Here is a 16,624-nt window from a genome sequence, read left to right as displayed (position 1 = left end):
TTTTATTTAAAGTACTCATTAAACATAATGTTTTTTAAAGGATGGGTAGCTTAGCGTAAATTGAATAGATCAACAGATCAGTACGGAACGATTTTATTGACATTTTGAAGAGTACGAAAAAACACAATTTCCCAAGATGCAATGCGTGCGCGACGTCAGGATATTTTTTTTTTATACATGAAAGCAAGCTAGCAAGGGCTGCAGTGCATCGGTGCACGATTTATAATGTTTTCCTAAATATCTTTGAGTGTAGCTAACATCTCACAGTTATGAGTTGAATTGCAATTGATTTAACCTAGCTGGTTCTGTCATTTCAGAAGATACGTTAAGGTGAGTGGAATATTTAGATGATTGACATATCAGTGGTGTCAGTAATTAGCTAGCTATAGCTAGCCGTCATAATTGGCAATATTTTGTAATCGACATATATCTCCGATTGCAATCTCGTGTAGGGGTCTGCCTGTGAAAAAGTCTGCTATCAAGATTGCCAGGCAGGTGGAGTAGTTATAGCTGGCTAACGTTGCTCGCACCTCGCACACTATTGTTTGTTCAGTGTGGTAGCCAGCGGCAACAGCAGCAGAGATTGACAGAACCCTGTAAAATACAGACCTAAATAGTAGTTAGGCCTATGTTATTTGTAAACCTGCAGACATTCAAAATATTTTGACAGTGTTGATGGTGCTTTAGGATGTGATCGCTACTTACTGTCCATTTGTGACTGGATTAACATTCTATGTTGTTGATTGTTCTCTTTACGTGTGAATGTCTGACAGCGAATTTGCATCCCTCAGATTGTAGAATTAGGCAGTTTTCTGCAGTATAATGACCCCAATAAGCAACTCCATCATTCCCTAGTTCCAGTGCTGTCAACACAAGCGCACATCTCTAAATTGAGGACTGAAAACGTTCCATTGGGAGTAAAGAGACACACAGCAGTGGCAGTGTTGCCCAGAGATAGAAAGATCACAAATGAACAGAAACAACACATTTGGAGTCTGTGCAGTTTGCCAATTGCCAGGCCTGTGCTGCAGACACAGAGGCTAAACCAGTCTCGAGGACAGACGGCAAAGCTTATTATCTGGGCAGAGCAGAGGAGACTATTTCCAAGCTGAGAAGATTTGGGGGTTGCCATAGAGACCGCTTACTCGGCCTTACTTAAAAAAAAAACATTTTTTTACCCCCCAGATAAAGAGCTTAATTGTTCTGTTTTAAAATACATTTTAAAGGGGTTAATCTGAGATTGAGAAAAAAAAGATTTCTGATGGTGCTGTTCATGTTTAGAGCTTGATCTCATGTTTACAAACTATTTATATGGGTTTGTTCCAATATGTCACTCTGTACTCTACCTTTGGCTCCCGAGTAGTGCAGCGGTCTAAGACACTGCATCTCAGTGCTAGAAAAATCTCTACAAACCCTGGTTGGATTCCAGGCTGTATCACAACTGGTTGTGATTGGGAGTCCCATAGGGCGGCGCGCAATTGGCCCAGCGTCGTCCGGGGTTAGGGCCTGGCCAGGGTAGGCCATCACTGTAAATAAGAATTTGTTCTTAACTGACTTGCCTAGTTAAATAAAAAATGTAATAAAAGCAAGTGTAGTAGGTAGCCGAGGTAGTCAACAGCCGGTTGATTTGGCTGGAAATCGTCCCTACTCTTTTCCAGTTCCACACAGGCCTTTCTATGACTTTGATGGCATGCTGCCATATGCCGATCAATGATCTCATTAATACTGGTTGACCTCGTGTTCACCTGTTGGCATTATGACATTTCTTTCATTCCATCTGCGCCGCTTGTAAAGAGAGATCACACGTACTCCCTCTGCATAATGACAACAGAGGGACAGTGTTGAAGGCTAAGCGGCTGGCCACAGTGACGGTCCCAGCACTAATAATTGATTATCAGGCCAAACGCATTTACGTGTTTAACAGATGCCCCTCTTCACTTTACTCAAACTTTTTTTTTTTTTTTTGTGGTTGAAAAGTTGTACTGAGAAATTGCACGATTTTATAGGAAAATGAATGTCCTCAAGCTTCCATTAAAGAGAGACACAACATTCCCTTTTGGATTATGGCTGAACTTTATACACTGCTCAAAAAAATAAAGGGAACACCAAAATAACACATCCTAGATCTGAATGAATTAAATACTTTTATTAAATACTTTTTTTTTTACATAGTTGAATGTGCTGACAACAAAATCACACAATTATCAATGGAAATCAAATGTATCAACCCATGGAGGTCTGGATTTGGAGTCACACTCAAAATTCAAGTGGAAAACAACACTACAGGCTGATCCAACTTTGATGTAATGTCCTTAAAACAAGTCAAAATGAGGCTCAGTAGTGTGTGTGTGGCCTGTACACGTGCCTGTATGACCTCACTACAATGCCTGGGCATGCTCCTGATGAGGTGGCGGATGGTCTCCTGAGGGATCTCCTCCCAGACCTGGACTAAAGCATCCGCCAACTCCTGGACAGTCTGTGGTGCAACGTGGCGCTGGTAGATGGAGCGAGACATGATGTGCTCAATTGGATTCAGGTCTGGGGAACGGGCGGGCCAGTCCATAGCATCAATGCCTTCCTCTTGCAGGAACTGCTGACACACTCCAGCCACATGAGGTCTAGCATTGTCTTGCATTAGGAGGAACCCAGGGCCAACCGCACCAGCATATGGTCTCACAAGGGGTCTGAGGATCTCATCTCGGTACCTAATGGCAGTCAGGCTACCTCTGGCGAGCACATGGAGGGCTGTGCGGCCCCCCAAAGAAATGCCACCCCACACCATGACTGACCCACCGCCAAACCGGTCATGCTGGAGGATGTTGCAGGCAGCAGAATGTTCTCCACGGCATCTCCAGACTGTCACATCTGTCACATGTGCTCAGTGTGAACCTGCTTTCATCTGTGAAGAGCACAGGGCGCCAGTGGCGAATTTGCCAATCTTGGTGTTCTCTGGCAAATGCCAAATGTCCTGCACGGTGTTGGGCTGTAAGCACAACCCCCACCTGTGGACGTCGTGGAGTCTGTTTCTGACCGTTTGAGCAGACACATGCACATTTGTGGCCTGCTGGAGGTCATTTTGCAGGGCTCTGGCAGTGCTCCTCCTGCTCCTCCTTGCACAAAGGCGGAGGTAGCGGTCCTGCTGCTGGGTTGTTGCCCTCCTACGGCTCCTCCACGTCTCCTGATGTACTGGCCTGTCTCCTGGTAGCGCCTCCATGCTCTGAACACTACGCTGACAGACACAGCAAACCTTCTTGCCACAGCTCGCATTGATGTTCCATCCTGGATGAGCTGCACTACCTGAGCCACTTGTGTGGGTTGTAGACCACTAGCGTGAAAGCACCGCCAGCACTCAAAAGTGACCAAAACATCAGCCAGGAAGCATAGGAACTGAAAAGTGGTCTGTAGTCACCACCTGCAGAACCACTCCTTTATTGGGGGTGTCTTGCTAATTGCCTATAATTTATATCTGTTGTCTATTCCATTTGCACAACAGCATGTGAAATTTATTGTCAATCAGTGTTGCTTCCTAAGTGGACAGTTTGATTTCACAGAAGTGTGATTGACTTGGAGTTACATTATGTTGTTTAAGTGTTCCCTTTATTTTTTGAGCAGTGTATTTTAGTCTCTCCTAAAATATCATGATTAGGTTGCTAGGCGTTGAACTAAGGTTGCTATAGAGCAGGGATGGGCAACTGGTGGCCACCACTTTAAAAAAATATATGCTGAAATGTCTGGGTCTCAACTTGCGGGTTACAATAGTAATAGTAGTTGAGGGTTACACTAGTAGAATATATAAAGTGCAATTTTGAAATGTGGTTGTGCATCAGCAGCAACATCTCTTATGTCAGTCACTGACAGTCACTCAATTAGCCCATGTAAGCTAAAACTATTTTGATTGGTCAATTAGTCGAGCCAGCTGTCTAAACTTGTAGTAATCATGGTTGAATTACTGACCGGGGAGCCCCCATTGATTTTTCTTAGTCACTCTCACTCCGATATCATTAAAAACTGTAAACATTTCTCTCAACCCTATTCTCATCGATGGGGCTGTAGTGGAGCAGGTTGAGAGCTACATGTTCCTTGGCGTCCACATCACTAACATGGTCGAACCACACCAAGACAGTCGTGAAGACGGTACGACAAAACCTATTTCCCCCTCAGGAGACTGAAAAGATTTGGTATGGGTCCACAGATCCTCAAAAGGTTTTACAGCTGCACCCTGGAGAGCATCCTGACAGTTTGCATCACTGCCTAGTATGGCAATTGCTCGGCATACGGACCGGACCACAAGGCACTACAGAGGGTAGCGCGTACGGCCCAGTACATCACTGGGGCCAAGCTTCCTGCCATCTAGGACCGCTACACTAGGCGGTGTCAGAGGAAGGCCCTAAAATTGTCAACGACTCCAGCCACCCTGGTCATAGACTGTTCTCTCTGCAACCGCACGGCAAGCGGTACCGGAGCGCCAAGTCTAGGTCCAAGAGGCTTCGAAACAGCTTCTTCCCCCAAGCTATAAGACTCCTGAACATCTAATCAAATGGCTACGCAAACTATTTGCCCCCCCCCCCCCCCCCCCTCCCTACGTTACTGCTACTCTGTTATCATCTCTGCATAGTCACTTTAACAACTCTACCTACTCTGTACCGGTACCCCCTGTATATACAGTGAGGGGAAAAAAGTATGATTTCTGCTGATTTTGTACGTTTGTCCACTGACAACGAAATGATTAGTCTATAATTTTAATGGTAGGTTTATTTGAACAGTGAGAGACAGAATAACAACAACAAAAATCCAGAAAAGCGCATTGTCAAAAATGTTATAAATTGATAATGATGGAAATAAGTATTTGACCCCTCTGCAAAACATGACTTAGTACTTGGTGGCAAAACCCTTGTTGGCAATCACAGAGGTCAGACGTTTCTTGTAGTTGGCCATCAGGTTTGCACACATCTCAGGAGGGATTTTGTCCCACTCCTCTCTGCAGATCTTCTCCAAGTCATTAAGGTTTCGAGGCTGACGTTTGGCAACTCCACAGATTTTCTATGGGATTAAGGTCTGGAGACTGGCTAGGCCACTCCAGGACCTTAATGTGCTTCTTCTTGAGCCACTCCTTTGTTGCCTTGGCCGTGTGTTTTTGGGTCATTGTCATGCTGGAATATCCATCTACGACCCAATTTCAATGCCCTGGCTGAGGGAAGGAGGTTCTCACCCAAGATTTGACGGTACATAGCCCCGTCCATGTCCCTTTGATGCGGTGAAGTTGTCCTGTCCCCTTAGGAGAAAAACACCCCCAAAGCATAATGTTTCCACCTCCATGTTTGACGGTGGGGATATAGTTATTGGGGTCATAGGCAGCATTCACTCCCTTTAAGAAGGTGCTCCTAATCTCAGCTCGTTACCTGTATAAAAGACACCTGGGAGTCAGAAATCTTTCTGATTGAGAGGGGGTCAAATACTTATTTCCCTCATTAAAATGCAAATCAATTTATAACATTTTTGACATGAGCTTTTCTGGATTCTTTTGTTGTTATTCTGTCTCTCATGGTTCAAATATACCTACCATTAAAATCATAGACCGATCATTTCTTTGTCAGTGGGCAAATGTACAAAATCAGCAGGGGATCAAATACTTTTTTCCCTCACTGTAGCCCCACTTGTTATTTACTGCTGCTCTTGAATGATTTGTTATTCTTACATTTTTGGGGTGTTTTCTTAACTGCATTGTTGGTTAAGGGCTTGTAAGTAAGCATTTCACTCGTCAGTGAAGAGCATTTTTTTGCCAGTCCGGTCTGGTCCAGCGACGGTGGGTTTGTGCTCATAGGCGACGTTGTTGCTGGTAATGTCTAGTGAGGACCTGACTTACAACTGGCCTACAAGCCCGCAGTCCAGCCTCTCTCAACCTATTGTGGACAGTCTGAGCACTGATGGAGGGATTGTGCGTTCCTGTTGTAACTCGGGCAGTTGTTGCCATCCTGTACCTGTCCCGCAGGTGTGATGTTCGGATGTATTGATCCTGTGCAGGTGGTGTTACACGTGGTCTGCCACTGCGAGGATGATCAGCTCTCGGTCCTGTCTCCCTGTAGCTCTGTCTTAGGAGTCTCACAGTATGGACATTGCAATTTTTTGCCCTGGCCACATCTGCAGTCCTCATGCCTCCTTGCAGCATGCCTAAGGCACGTGCTCGCAGATGAGCAGGGACCCTGGGCATCTTTTTTTGTGTGTTTTTCAAAGTCAGTAGAAAGGCCTCTTTAGTGTCCTAAGTTTTCATAATAACTGTGACCTTAATTGCCTACCGTCTGTAAGCTGTTAGTGTCTTAATGACTGTTCTACAGGTGCATGTTCATTAATTGTTTATGCTTCATTGAACAAGCATGGGAAACAGTGTTTAAACCCTTCACTATGAAGATCTGTGAAGTTATTTGGATTTTTACAAATTCTCTTTGAAAGACAGGGTCCTGAGAAAGGGATGTTTTTTTGTTTGCTGAGTTTATTTATAAATAAACTGAATACATTAAGTAATAACTTTAAGAAAACTAACCTACAGCACTAGACTAAATTCACTTGTCATCCTTGTGGTATTGACAGAGAAACATGGTAATGCTTTCACTGATTGCACAAAGGAAGATAGTTCCTACATCAGGGGTGGGCAACTCAGTCCTCGAGGGCCTGATTGGTGTCACTTTTTCTCTATCCTTAGCAAACACAGCTGATTAATCAAATTGCATTCTAATCTGAAGATAATGATTAGGTGATTGTGGAGTCAGGTGTGTTAGCTGGGGCTGAGGCAAAACTGTGACACCAATGAAATTGCCCACCCCTGTCCTACATGAAAGTGCTTGCTTTATCCAACTAATCTTGTCCTTTCTGTTATTCTGTGAACCCCGTTCATTGCTGCTCTCAGCTATATTTTTTTGATTTGCTTGCTCCGCTCACTTTTCAAAAAAATAAATCACATTTAATAAAATGTGTATGGCCTTAGCATTCTGGAGAGCCTTGGTGCTCCGGTGTCCACTTATTCCTATCTAAGGAAATTCATCCTTGGGCTTTTGGTGTCTTTATAAGGTTACCGGTTTTGCATTCCCAAGGTCTTTCTATGGAAGGCTCAGCCACAGAACTGTATTTCTCATGCATTATTAACATTAGAAGTTCTGTAAGAGTGGGCACACTTATTACCTGATAGCCCTGTCCTATTTTCTGGGCATGCCTAATGCGTCCTTTGGCTCCAATGGAAACAGCACTCAGCTGGATTTAATTACTTTAATGCCTTGACTTTGCTCTGTGGAGAGGAAAACCATGCGCTGAGCAGGAGTCTCTCTTGATTAGTTTTTTTTAAGACATAGATTTGGTTCTTGTCTGTCTCAGACAATAGTCTTTTCTTGTAGGGGGGGTTTGCAGCATTTAATTGAGATGAGGGCCTTTTTGGGGGGTGGGGGGAGAGTGGAATTCCACCCTCTTTGTATTTTATTCATGTTTTATTCAGGCATTAGATTATTCAGACAGATAAGAGTTTGAAGGGGGAGCTTGATGAGGAGAGGAGGCGTTGTAGGATGGGTGGATGTGGCACCCGGGTCTCCGAGGTCGTAGTATATGTCGAGCTGTGAGTGTTGCCACTCGACCGTGGGTATTATATCCCCAAAGGAAATCGTGAGCATGATGATATCATCTGCGATATGGATGACCGCACATTCCAAGTTGTTCTTCCTGGTCATAGTAGTTTTTCACCTGCTTCTGTGTTGTGTGTCTGTCCGCGTGTGTGTGGAAGGCGGGGGCATGCGCAGCTGGAGGTGGCAGTTCTCCAGGATGATGCGTCTGTGCCTGCGCTGGTGCCGGCTGTGCCCTAAGCGAGGGGGTCGACCCAGCAAGCCCCAGAGGAAGCTACGAGAGCTGTGGAGCTACTGGAAGCTGCTGCTCAACTCCCTCTACTTCAACAGCCTTACCAACTCTGACACCTGCCTGGACTGTGTCTTTGAGCCCGTCTACTGGATAGTCGACAATGTGACTCGCTGGTTTGGGGTGGTAAGTAAAATGGCTCAATTTTCTGTGTAGATGTACAGTCAAATATTTGTGTTTTTATTGTATTTCATTAAATGTAGGCCAGTTAATCAAATCTCCCATGTTCGGTTACATTACCCCGTTTTGCTATTCTATTTCTCACAGTATTTTCACCTTTCACGTACCCTCATGAGTTCCTCCCTCTGTTCGTGCCCCTCTCTTCTGTTCCCAGGTGTTTGTGTGCCTGGTGATTGCCCTCACCAGCTCTGTGCTGGTCATTGTCTACCTGTGCCTGCTGCCTGTCATCCTCAACACCTACCCACTGCAGTGGATCGTCTGGCACCTCACTTACGGCCACTGGGTCCTCATGATGGTCCTCTTCCACTACTATAAGGCCACCACCACCTCCCCTGGACACCCACCACAGGTGAGGTGCCCGCTCCAATGCCTGCACGAAAACTGTTTTTGGGAAATACTAGGAAGACAGGCTATAGGCTTGATTCTGAAATAACTTCATGCTTTTTTCGGATTGTTGTTTCTCAGGTTAAAAGTGATACACCGTCAGTGTCCATCTGTAAAAAATGCATCGTCCCCAAACCAGCCAGAACTCACCACTGCAGCATCTGCAATACGTAAGTTAAAGACTCTCTGTCAGTCATCAAATGATGTCATTAAGAAATAAAAAACCTCCACTGGATAGCTCTAGTCAATGGCACAGGTCAATCACACTGGATAGCTCTAGTCCATGGCACAGGTCAATCACACTGAGCGACTTTCTCTTTCATTCCAGGTGTATTCTGAAGATGGATCACCACTGTCGTATCCTTTCGAGACCAACAAACATCTCATCTCTCAGATTCCTTTAAAACGATATGTTTTACAGCATTGTAAAACCCCGGGGGGGGGCAGTCATACAGTTAAATCATATTGCCTTCCTCCATGTTTTATCTTTTGTTAGATCTGCCTCATTAACTTTGACCTTAACTTGCCTTGTGACGCTAGCCTGGCTCAACAACTGTGTGGGCCACTTCAACCACCGCTACTTCTTCTCCTTCTGCCTGTACATGACCATGGGCTGCATGTACTGCAGCGTCAGCTGCAAAGACATGTTCATAGAGGCCTACAACGCTGTCGAGGTGAGGCAGACCAAGAATGTCAACTTCTTAGAGGTTCTAGGAGGCTTGACACGGACTTTCAAATAGTATTCTGAGTACTGCCATCCATGTAATGTAATCATGTCTTGTTATTGACATGTGACCCAAACACCCTGATTGAGTGAGGCCGCTTGGTTCGTGACTGTTTGGTTAGAGTCTGGCATGTCTTTGCCACATTTTCCTTCTCTTATGTGCTAGATATATGGCATGGTCTTTTCAGAGAGGTGAGCGAAAGGCCTTACATTCTGAGCAAGCTGTGTAAAGTTCACAGCTTTCACTGCCGCTAGTTTAGCTGAAGAGACAGGCGGCAGCCGAGCAAAGACTTGGCGAACAGACCACAAAGTGTAGGGATCAAGGACATCGGATCACATGACACGTTAACGGCAATGTAATACACTTGTTTATCTTCAAGTCCACTGAGAAGGCTGGTGGTGTGCAGATAACTGGATGTCGTTGTGTATATAACCAGTCAGATTGTTTCTTATGTAATCTAAAGCCTCCAGGCTCAAGACCACTTACTGTTCTCACCCCAATCATTCATGGCAAGATGGGAGTTTATAGAGTAATAGATCCTATGGCTCTGAGCCAACACCTCACTGTTTGAAGATGTATATCTTTTTTTAGTGTTTCAATCGCTCTAACGTATGACACGTGTTCTTTTTTTAGCTACATAGAAGATGGGAGGTACCGTTCTATAATAATCACCCTGGCCCTATAACACATCTAGCCTATAGTTTCCCTTAGCATTATGAGTTGTGATTGAGCTAGTCAAGGGCACCAACTTGACTGAAGCTGTGGGTGTGTCCCAAATGGCACTTTATTCCCTATGTAGTCCACTACTTTTGACTAGAGCCTTGTGGGCCCTGGTCAAACGTAGCGCACTCCATAGGGAATAAAGTGGCATTCGGGATGCAGCCAGTGTATGAATTGCCATTGTTCCACTAGCGCTTCCACCGCAGTGCGGAAGCCACAGGGGGAGCCAGTGATGGGAGTAGGGCACGGACTGCTCCTCAGTCTCCTTGAGCTCATGACTGGCCTGGTACTACAAAAGGTTCTTGAAACCACTGAACTCAGAACTGGTGCATTGACCGGAATTAACTTGTAGAGGGTCCGCACTCAAAAAATAGATTTTCAAAGTTCTTCTTTTTTTGGTCAGGTAGTGCAGACTGACAGGCTTTGAAGGTCCACTGGGCAGTGATGGGTCTCACTGTCAATTAACAATCAACATTTAATTGACAACAATTTGGCAATCATCTCCCTGTATAGGGGTTTTATATGTGGGCGACTCCACACCAGCATTGTTGGTACTTGTAGAGTATATTGTTCCAAACAATGTCTTTTTAAAGGACAAGTTTTTTTTATTTTTCACAACCAATTCTCTATTTTTGATTGTAAAATGGCATGTTATGGAAGGGTCCAGACACCTTTGTCATGATTTCACGTTTTTCAGAAACTTACCCCAAACAGCAAATCACTTCCTTATTCTCAATTTGTAGTATGGGGGCTTGAAAAAACATTAAGAGGCTCCAAAAACACAAAAATATGTCCTTTTTAGAAACTGCAAAGCTCTCATTGTAGTGATGCAGGTCTTTAAATGTTGTACACATGAAATTGTCATTCCGAACTTTATCCGCAAAGTTCTATTCCATTTTGTTGCGACTTGAGCGATACCTCTCCGTCCACTCGGCAGGTAATTGCTGAAATAAAGGACACATTAGGGTTACAAAGTATATTGAAAGCTTGGGGTGCTTCCAGACTTGTAGAATCTATGCCAAGGCGCATTGAAGCTGTTCTGGTGGGTCGCGGTGGCCCAACGCCCTAGTAAGATGTTTTATGTTGGTGTTTCCTTTATTTTGGCAGTTACCTGTAGCAGCAGGCTACACAGAGACTGGAACAGTTGGATAGGGGAAGTGCTCGAGTCACGCAACACGGAATATAGTGTTGCAGATAAAGTTTTGGATGTACACGTGAAATTGTGTCAATCTAAAGACCTGCATCACCATACTGAGAGCTTTGCCGTTTCTAAAATAATGTATTTGGGCGATTTTTGGAGCCTTATGGTATGGGGGCCCCCCATACTACACGAGGATGAGGAAGTAATTTGATGTTTGGGGTTAGTTTCTCAAACATGAAATCACAAAAGTTATCTGGACCCTTTTATAACATGCCGTTTAGTTGTAATAAAGAAAATAGGAAGATAATTTTTTGTTGAATAAATTAATGTTGAAACTTAAAAATATATATATTTTTATTTAACCTTTTTTTTTTATCTAGGCAAGTCAGTTAAGAACAAATTCTTATTTACAATGACGGCCTACCCCGGCCAAACCCGGATGACGCTGGGCCAATTGTGCACCGCCCTATGGGACTCCCAATCACAGCCAGTTGTGATACAGCCTGGAATCGAACCAGGGTCTGTAGTGACGCCTCTAGCACTGAGATGCAGTGCCTTAGACTGCTGCGCCATTCTAGAGCCCTAAAATCAAGACATACATGTTTTATAGCACACTATAAGGAGTATAATCACACCCAGATGTTGTCTGTATCATGTATGGTTCACCGATCATAGGGTCTTACAGGAGGCATGTATAGGTAGCTCTAAAAGGGCTTAGCATTTCCATTTTCTCCTATGGTTTGTGATAAATGTAAAGAGTATGTCAGACATCAGACTTCCTCCCAAGTTTGTTCTGGCAATTCTCACAATCTGAGATACCAAAACTATTATCAGCCTACACTGGCATGGAGTCGGCCATGTTTCACTGCCCAGTGAGACCGCAGTCCTCTCCTCAAGTCAGGCACAGTCCCCTGTGATTAGTAGTTATTTTTTAGGTCCCTTGGCTGTGAATGGCTATAGACTTGGCATTTTGTATTTCGCTTCTTTGCCACCCGTTGCAATTGGAGGACTGTAGATGTTTCCTGTTAGCCTTTTTGTGGTTGGTTGTTCAATCCTGTAGAATACTCAGTGGCATCACATTTACTAGTTACAACTGCTGTACATGGATGGTTTTTTCACATGGTTTTGCTTTCCGTCTAGAGCTACTATCAGACGCCACCACCACTGTTTTCCTTCAGAGAAAAGATGGTCCACAAGAGTGTCATTTTCATTTGGGTGCTAACAAGGTGAGACACATTTGTAACTTTAAAAAAAGTTGTTGTTGACCTCAACCGCTATGGCTGATCTGTGTACACTATATACAGTGGGGCAGAAAAGTATTTAGTCAGCCACCAATTGTGCAAGTTTTCCCACTTAAAAAGATGAGGCCTGTAATTTTCATCATAGGTACACTTCAACTATGACAGACAAAATTTTAATTAAAAAATCCAGAAAATCACATTGTAGGATTTTTCATGAATTTATTGGCAAATTATGGTGGAAAATAAGTATTTGGTCACCTACAAACAAGCAAGATTTCTGGCTCTCACAGACCTGTAACTTCTTCTTTAAGAGGCTCCTCTGTCCTCCACTCGTTACCTGTATTAATGGCGCCTGTTCGAACTTGTTATCAGTATAAAAGACACCTGTCCACAACCTCAAACAGTCACACTCCAAACTCCACTATGGCCAAGACCAAAGAGCTGTCAAAGGACACCAGAAACAAAATTGTAGACCTGCACCAGGCTGGGAAGACTGAATCTGCAATAGGTAAGCAGCTTGGTTTGAAGAAATCAACTGTGGGAGAAATTATTAGGAAATGGAAGACATACAAGACCACTGATAATCTCCCTCGATCTGGGGCTCCACGCAAGATCTCACCCCGTGGGGTCAAAATGATCACAAGAACGGTGAGCAAAAATTCCAGAACCACATGGGGTGACCTAGTGAATGACCTGCAGAGAGCTGGGACCAAAGTAACAAAGCCTACCATCAGTAACACACTACGCCGCCAGGGACTCAAATCCTGCAGTGACAGACGTGTCCCCCTGCTTAAGCCAGTACATGTCCAGGCCCGTCTGAAGTTTGCTAGAGACCATTTGGATGATGCAGAAGAAGATTGGGAGAATGTCATATGGTCAGATGAAACCAAAATAGAACATTTTGGTAAAAACTCAAATCGTCGAAACAAAGAATGCTGAGTTGCATCCAAAGAACACCATACCTACTGTGAAGCATGGGGGTGGAAACATCATGCTTTGGGGCTGTTTTTCTGCAAAGGGACCAGGACGACTGATCCGTGTAAAGGAAAGAATGAATGGGGCCATGTATCGTGAGATTGAGTGAAAACCTCCTTCCATCAGCATTGAAGATGAAACGTGGCTGGGTCTTTTCAGCACGACAATGATCCCAAACACACCGCCCGGGCAACGAAGGAGAGGCTTTGTAAGAAGCATTTCAAGGTCCTGGAGTGGCCTAGCCAGTCTCCAGATCTCAACCCCATAGAAAATCTTTGGAGGGAGTTGAAAGTCTGTGTTGCCCAGCAACATCCCCGCTCTAGAGGAGATCTTCCTGGAGGAATGGGCCAAAATACCAGCAACAGTGTGTGAAAACCTGGTGAAGACCTACAGAAAACGTTTGACCTCTGTCATTGCCAACAAAGGGTATATAACAAAGTATTGAGAAACTTTTGTTATTGACCAAATACTTATTTTCCACCATAATTTGCAAATAAATTCATTAAAAATCCTACAATGTGATTTTCTGGATGTTTTTTCGTCTGTCATATTTGAAGTGTATCTATGATGAAAATTACAGGCCATCTTTTTAAGTGGGAGAACATGCACAATTGGTGGCTGACTAAATACTTTTTTGCTCCACTGTATATATATATAACAGTATGTGGACACCCCTTCAAATGAGTGGATTTTGGCTATTTCAGCCACACCTGTTGCTGACGTGTATAAAATTGAGCGCACAGCCATGCAATCTCCATAGACAAACATTGGCAATAGAATGGCCTTACGGAAGAGCTCAGAGACTTTCAACGTGGCACCGTCTTAGGATGCCACCTTTCTAACAAGTAATTTCGTCAAATTTCTGCCCTGCTAGAGCTTCCCCGGTCAACTGTAAGTTCTGTTATTGTGAAGTGGAAACATCTAGGAAACATTTAGGATCAACGGCTCAGCCGCAAAGTGGTAGGCCACACAAGCCCACAGAACGGGACTGCGAGTGCTGAAGCTCGTATAAATTGCCTGTATTCGGTTGCAACACTCACTACCGAGCTCAAACTGCCTCAAGAAGCAACATCAGCACAAGAACTGTTCGTCGGGAGCTTAATGAAATGGGCTTCCATGGCCGAGCAACCGCACACAAGCGGAATCACACTTTAACATAGACCGATGGACGGATCTGGGTTTGGCGGATTCCCGGAGATTGCTACCTGCCCGAGTACATAGTGCCAACTGTTAAGTTTGGTGGAGGAGGAATAATGGTCTGGGGCTGTTTTTCATGTTTCGGACTAGGCCCCTTAGTTCCAGTGAAAGGACAACTTTGTGGTAACAGTTTGGGGAAGGCCCTTTCCTGTTTCAGCATGACAATGCCCCCATGCACAAAGTGCGGCCCATACAGAAATGTTTTGTCTAGATCGCTGTGGAAGAACTTGACTGGCCTGCACAGAGCCCTGACCTTAACCCCATTGGGATTAATTGGAACGCCGACTGCGAGCCAGGCCTAATCGCCCAATGTCAGTGCTCACTAACGCTCCTGTGGCTAAATTGAAGCAAGTCCCCGTAGTAATGTTCCAACATCTAGTGGAAAGCCTTCTCAGAAGAGTGGAGGCTGTTATAGCAGCAACGGGGGAACCAACTCCACATTAATGCCCATGATTTTGGAATGAAATGTTCGACGAGCAGGTGTCCACATACTTTTGTTCATATTCTCAAATTATACCTTATCTTGAATCTAGTTTAATACAATCATGATCATGATTGCCGTTTTTTTTCCTCCCTGCAGTTCGGTGGCAGTAGCTCTGGGAGGTCTGACACTGTGGCATGCTATCCTCATCACCCTAGGAGAGACCAGCGTGGAGAGACACATCAACAAGAAAGAGGTCAGACGCTTAAAGGAGAAAGGAAAGGTGAGGTTTATTGGATTTACTCAAATATCAACACGGTGTACCAGTTTGGAATTAGCAAGTAAAGCCTGTTTCTCTCTTGTAAGGTGTTCCGAAATCCATACCATTATGGGAAAATAAACAATTGGAAAGTGTTGTTTGGTGTGGAGGAGACCAGGTAAGCCTTCCAGATCACCACAAACTTCTAGACTGTTGTGAAACCTAAATGATTCTTCTTAGAGTTGGTTTGACTTCCTCTTCTCACAGTCACTGGTTGACCAGAGTCCTCCTGCCGTCTAGTCACACTCCCCATGAAGACGGACTGGTATGGGAATTCCCTCAGGCTCTCACCAGAAGAGACCCAATGACCATCTAACCTCACTACTCACTGCTGCTGGCCAGTTTCTCATCTCCACACTATGGCCCAGAATCTCTACTGGCACCTGGATGGTGGAGTGAACAGAGGACTTCTCTTAGCCTCTGAGGAGTAGACCGTTTGGGCTTGATAGTGACCCGTATGTCAAGGAACCTCTGGGTGTTAGGGGACCTTAATCTGCACTCCGGTCACTGTCATGTGAACTGTCTTTTTTCAACTGTCGTTCTGTCTTGTGAACTGATTGTTTTTTTTTTTGTACTGGTAGGTATGTTGTCCAAAGATGACAAAAATGTGTACTTTTTAATTGTACTGAAGTCACAGAAAAAGCAGTTAGGACTTTTTCAGTGCCAACAAAGAGCTTTTCACCAATGACTAGGTTAGAGCTAGATAACCACACACCTTGGCCATTCTCCATCTAGGGGTGAGTAGTCTGGAGACTTTTTGACAGACTTCCATAAACTATTCATATTATCGTTCAGGCTCTAGTTAGAACATGGTGCTCATATTACTGAGCAATGCCCCAGCCAATATCCAGGGGTGACGTAATACTATGGTCGACCATGTAAAAAACGACACATTTCACTGAACCTATCCGGTGTATGTGACAAAACATCTACATAGGCGCATTAGGAATTGTCAAAAGATTCGTAACGTGCCGTGTGAGGTTAAATCTTTAACAGGTGTTTATATTTGTTTATCAGGCACTAATGCAAAGTACAGTTTTACTGGAATATGACATTTCTAACATTGTCCATTAATTATCTCGCCCACATCACATATGGTAATGGGTTTCCCCAGTAGCCATCTTTTAAGATCACTTAACATGGTTAAAAGAGCTTGAATGCATCAGACTTCCTCCCAACTGGTCTTGTGTTTGGCCACCATTTAGATTTATAATGGTCAGGGGATATTGCTATAATAGCCAGCCTGTAACAGTAGGAAGGGGCTACCTGGTTGCCATAGTGAAAAAATGTCCTCACTGCTGTGACATGACCAATAGGAGCTGTGCTCCATTATTGTATGCCGCATGTCTGTGTCATTTGCTTTTGATATTAGCTTGTATTGGTTAATATAAAATATTGTTTTTGGAGACTGAAGCTTCTTTTGATATTTCT

At 44.2% G+C, this 16,624-nt stretch overlaps 1 protein-coding gene across 1 annotated transcript; it reads left to right on the top strand.

The window, feature by feature from the left end:
* Positions 1-154: 154 nt before the first annotated feature.
* LOC115144015 (palmitoyltransferase ZDHHC16B-like) lies at positions 155-16,606 on the top strand. The gene is made up of 10 exons (XM_029684603.2): positions 155-330; positions 7,763-8,016; positions 8,225-8,419; positions 8,536-8,624; positions 8,783-8,811; positions 8,995-9,128; positions 12,181-12,266; positions 15,034-15,157; positions 15,241-15,311; positions 15,401-16,606. The coding sequence occupies exons 2-10, from the start codon at positions 7,771-7,773 to the stop codon at positions 15,507-15,509; spliced, it is 1,083 nt and encodes a 360-aa protein (XP_029540463.1). The 5' UTR covers positions 155-330; positions 7,763-7,770; the 3' UTR covers positions 15,510-16,606.
* The last annotated feature ends 18 nt before the right edge of the window (positions 16,607-16,624 follow it).

Source organism: Oncorhynchus nerka, linkage group LG16, assembly GCF_034236695.1.
Source record: "Oncorhynchus nerka isolate Pitt River linkage group LG16, Oner_Uvic_2.0, whole genome shotgun sequence".
NCBI lineage: Eukaryota > Metazoa > Chordata > Actinopteri > Salmoniformes > Salmonidae > Oncorhynchus > Oncorhynchus nerka.
This window is presented reverse-complemented; position numbering and strand designations above follow the sequence as displayed.

Coding starts and splice junctions, on each gene's coding strand:
- LOC115144015 (XM_029684603.2), top strand. CDS start 7,771: ATGCGCAGCTGGAGGTGGCAGTTCTCCAGGATGATGCGTCTGTGCCTG. Junction 8,420..8,535: donor CCCCTGGACACCCACCACAG/GTGAGGTGCCCG, acceptor GTTGTTTCTCAG/GTTAAAAGTGATACACCGTC. Junction 15,312..15,400: donor TTTGGTGTGGAGGAGACCAG/GTAAGCCTTCCA, acceptor CTCTTCTCACAG/TCACTGGTTGACCAGAGTCC.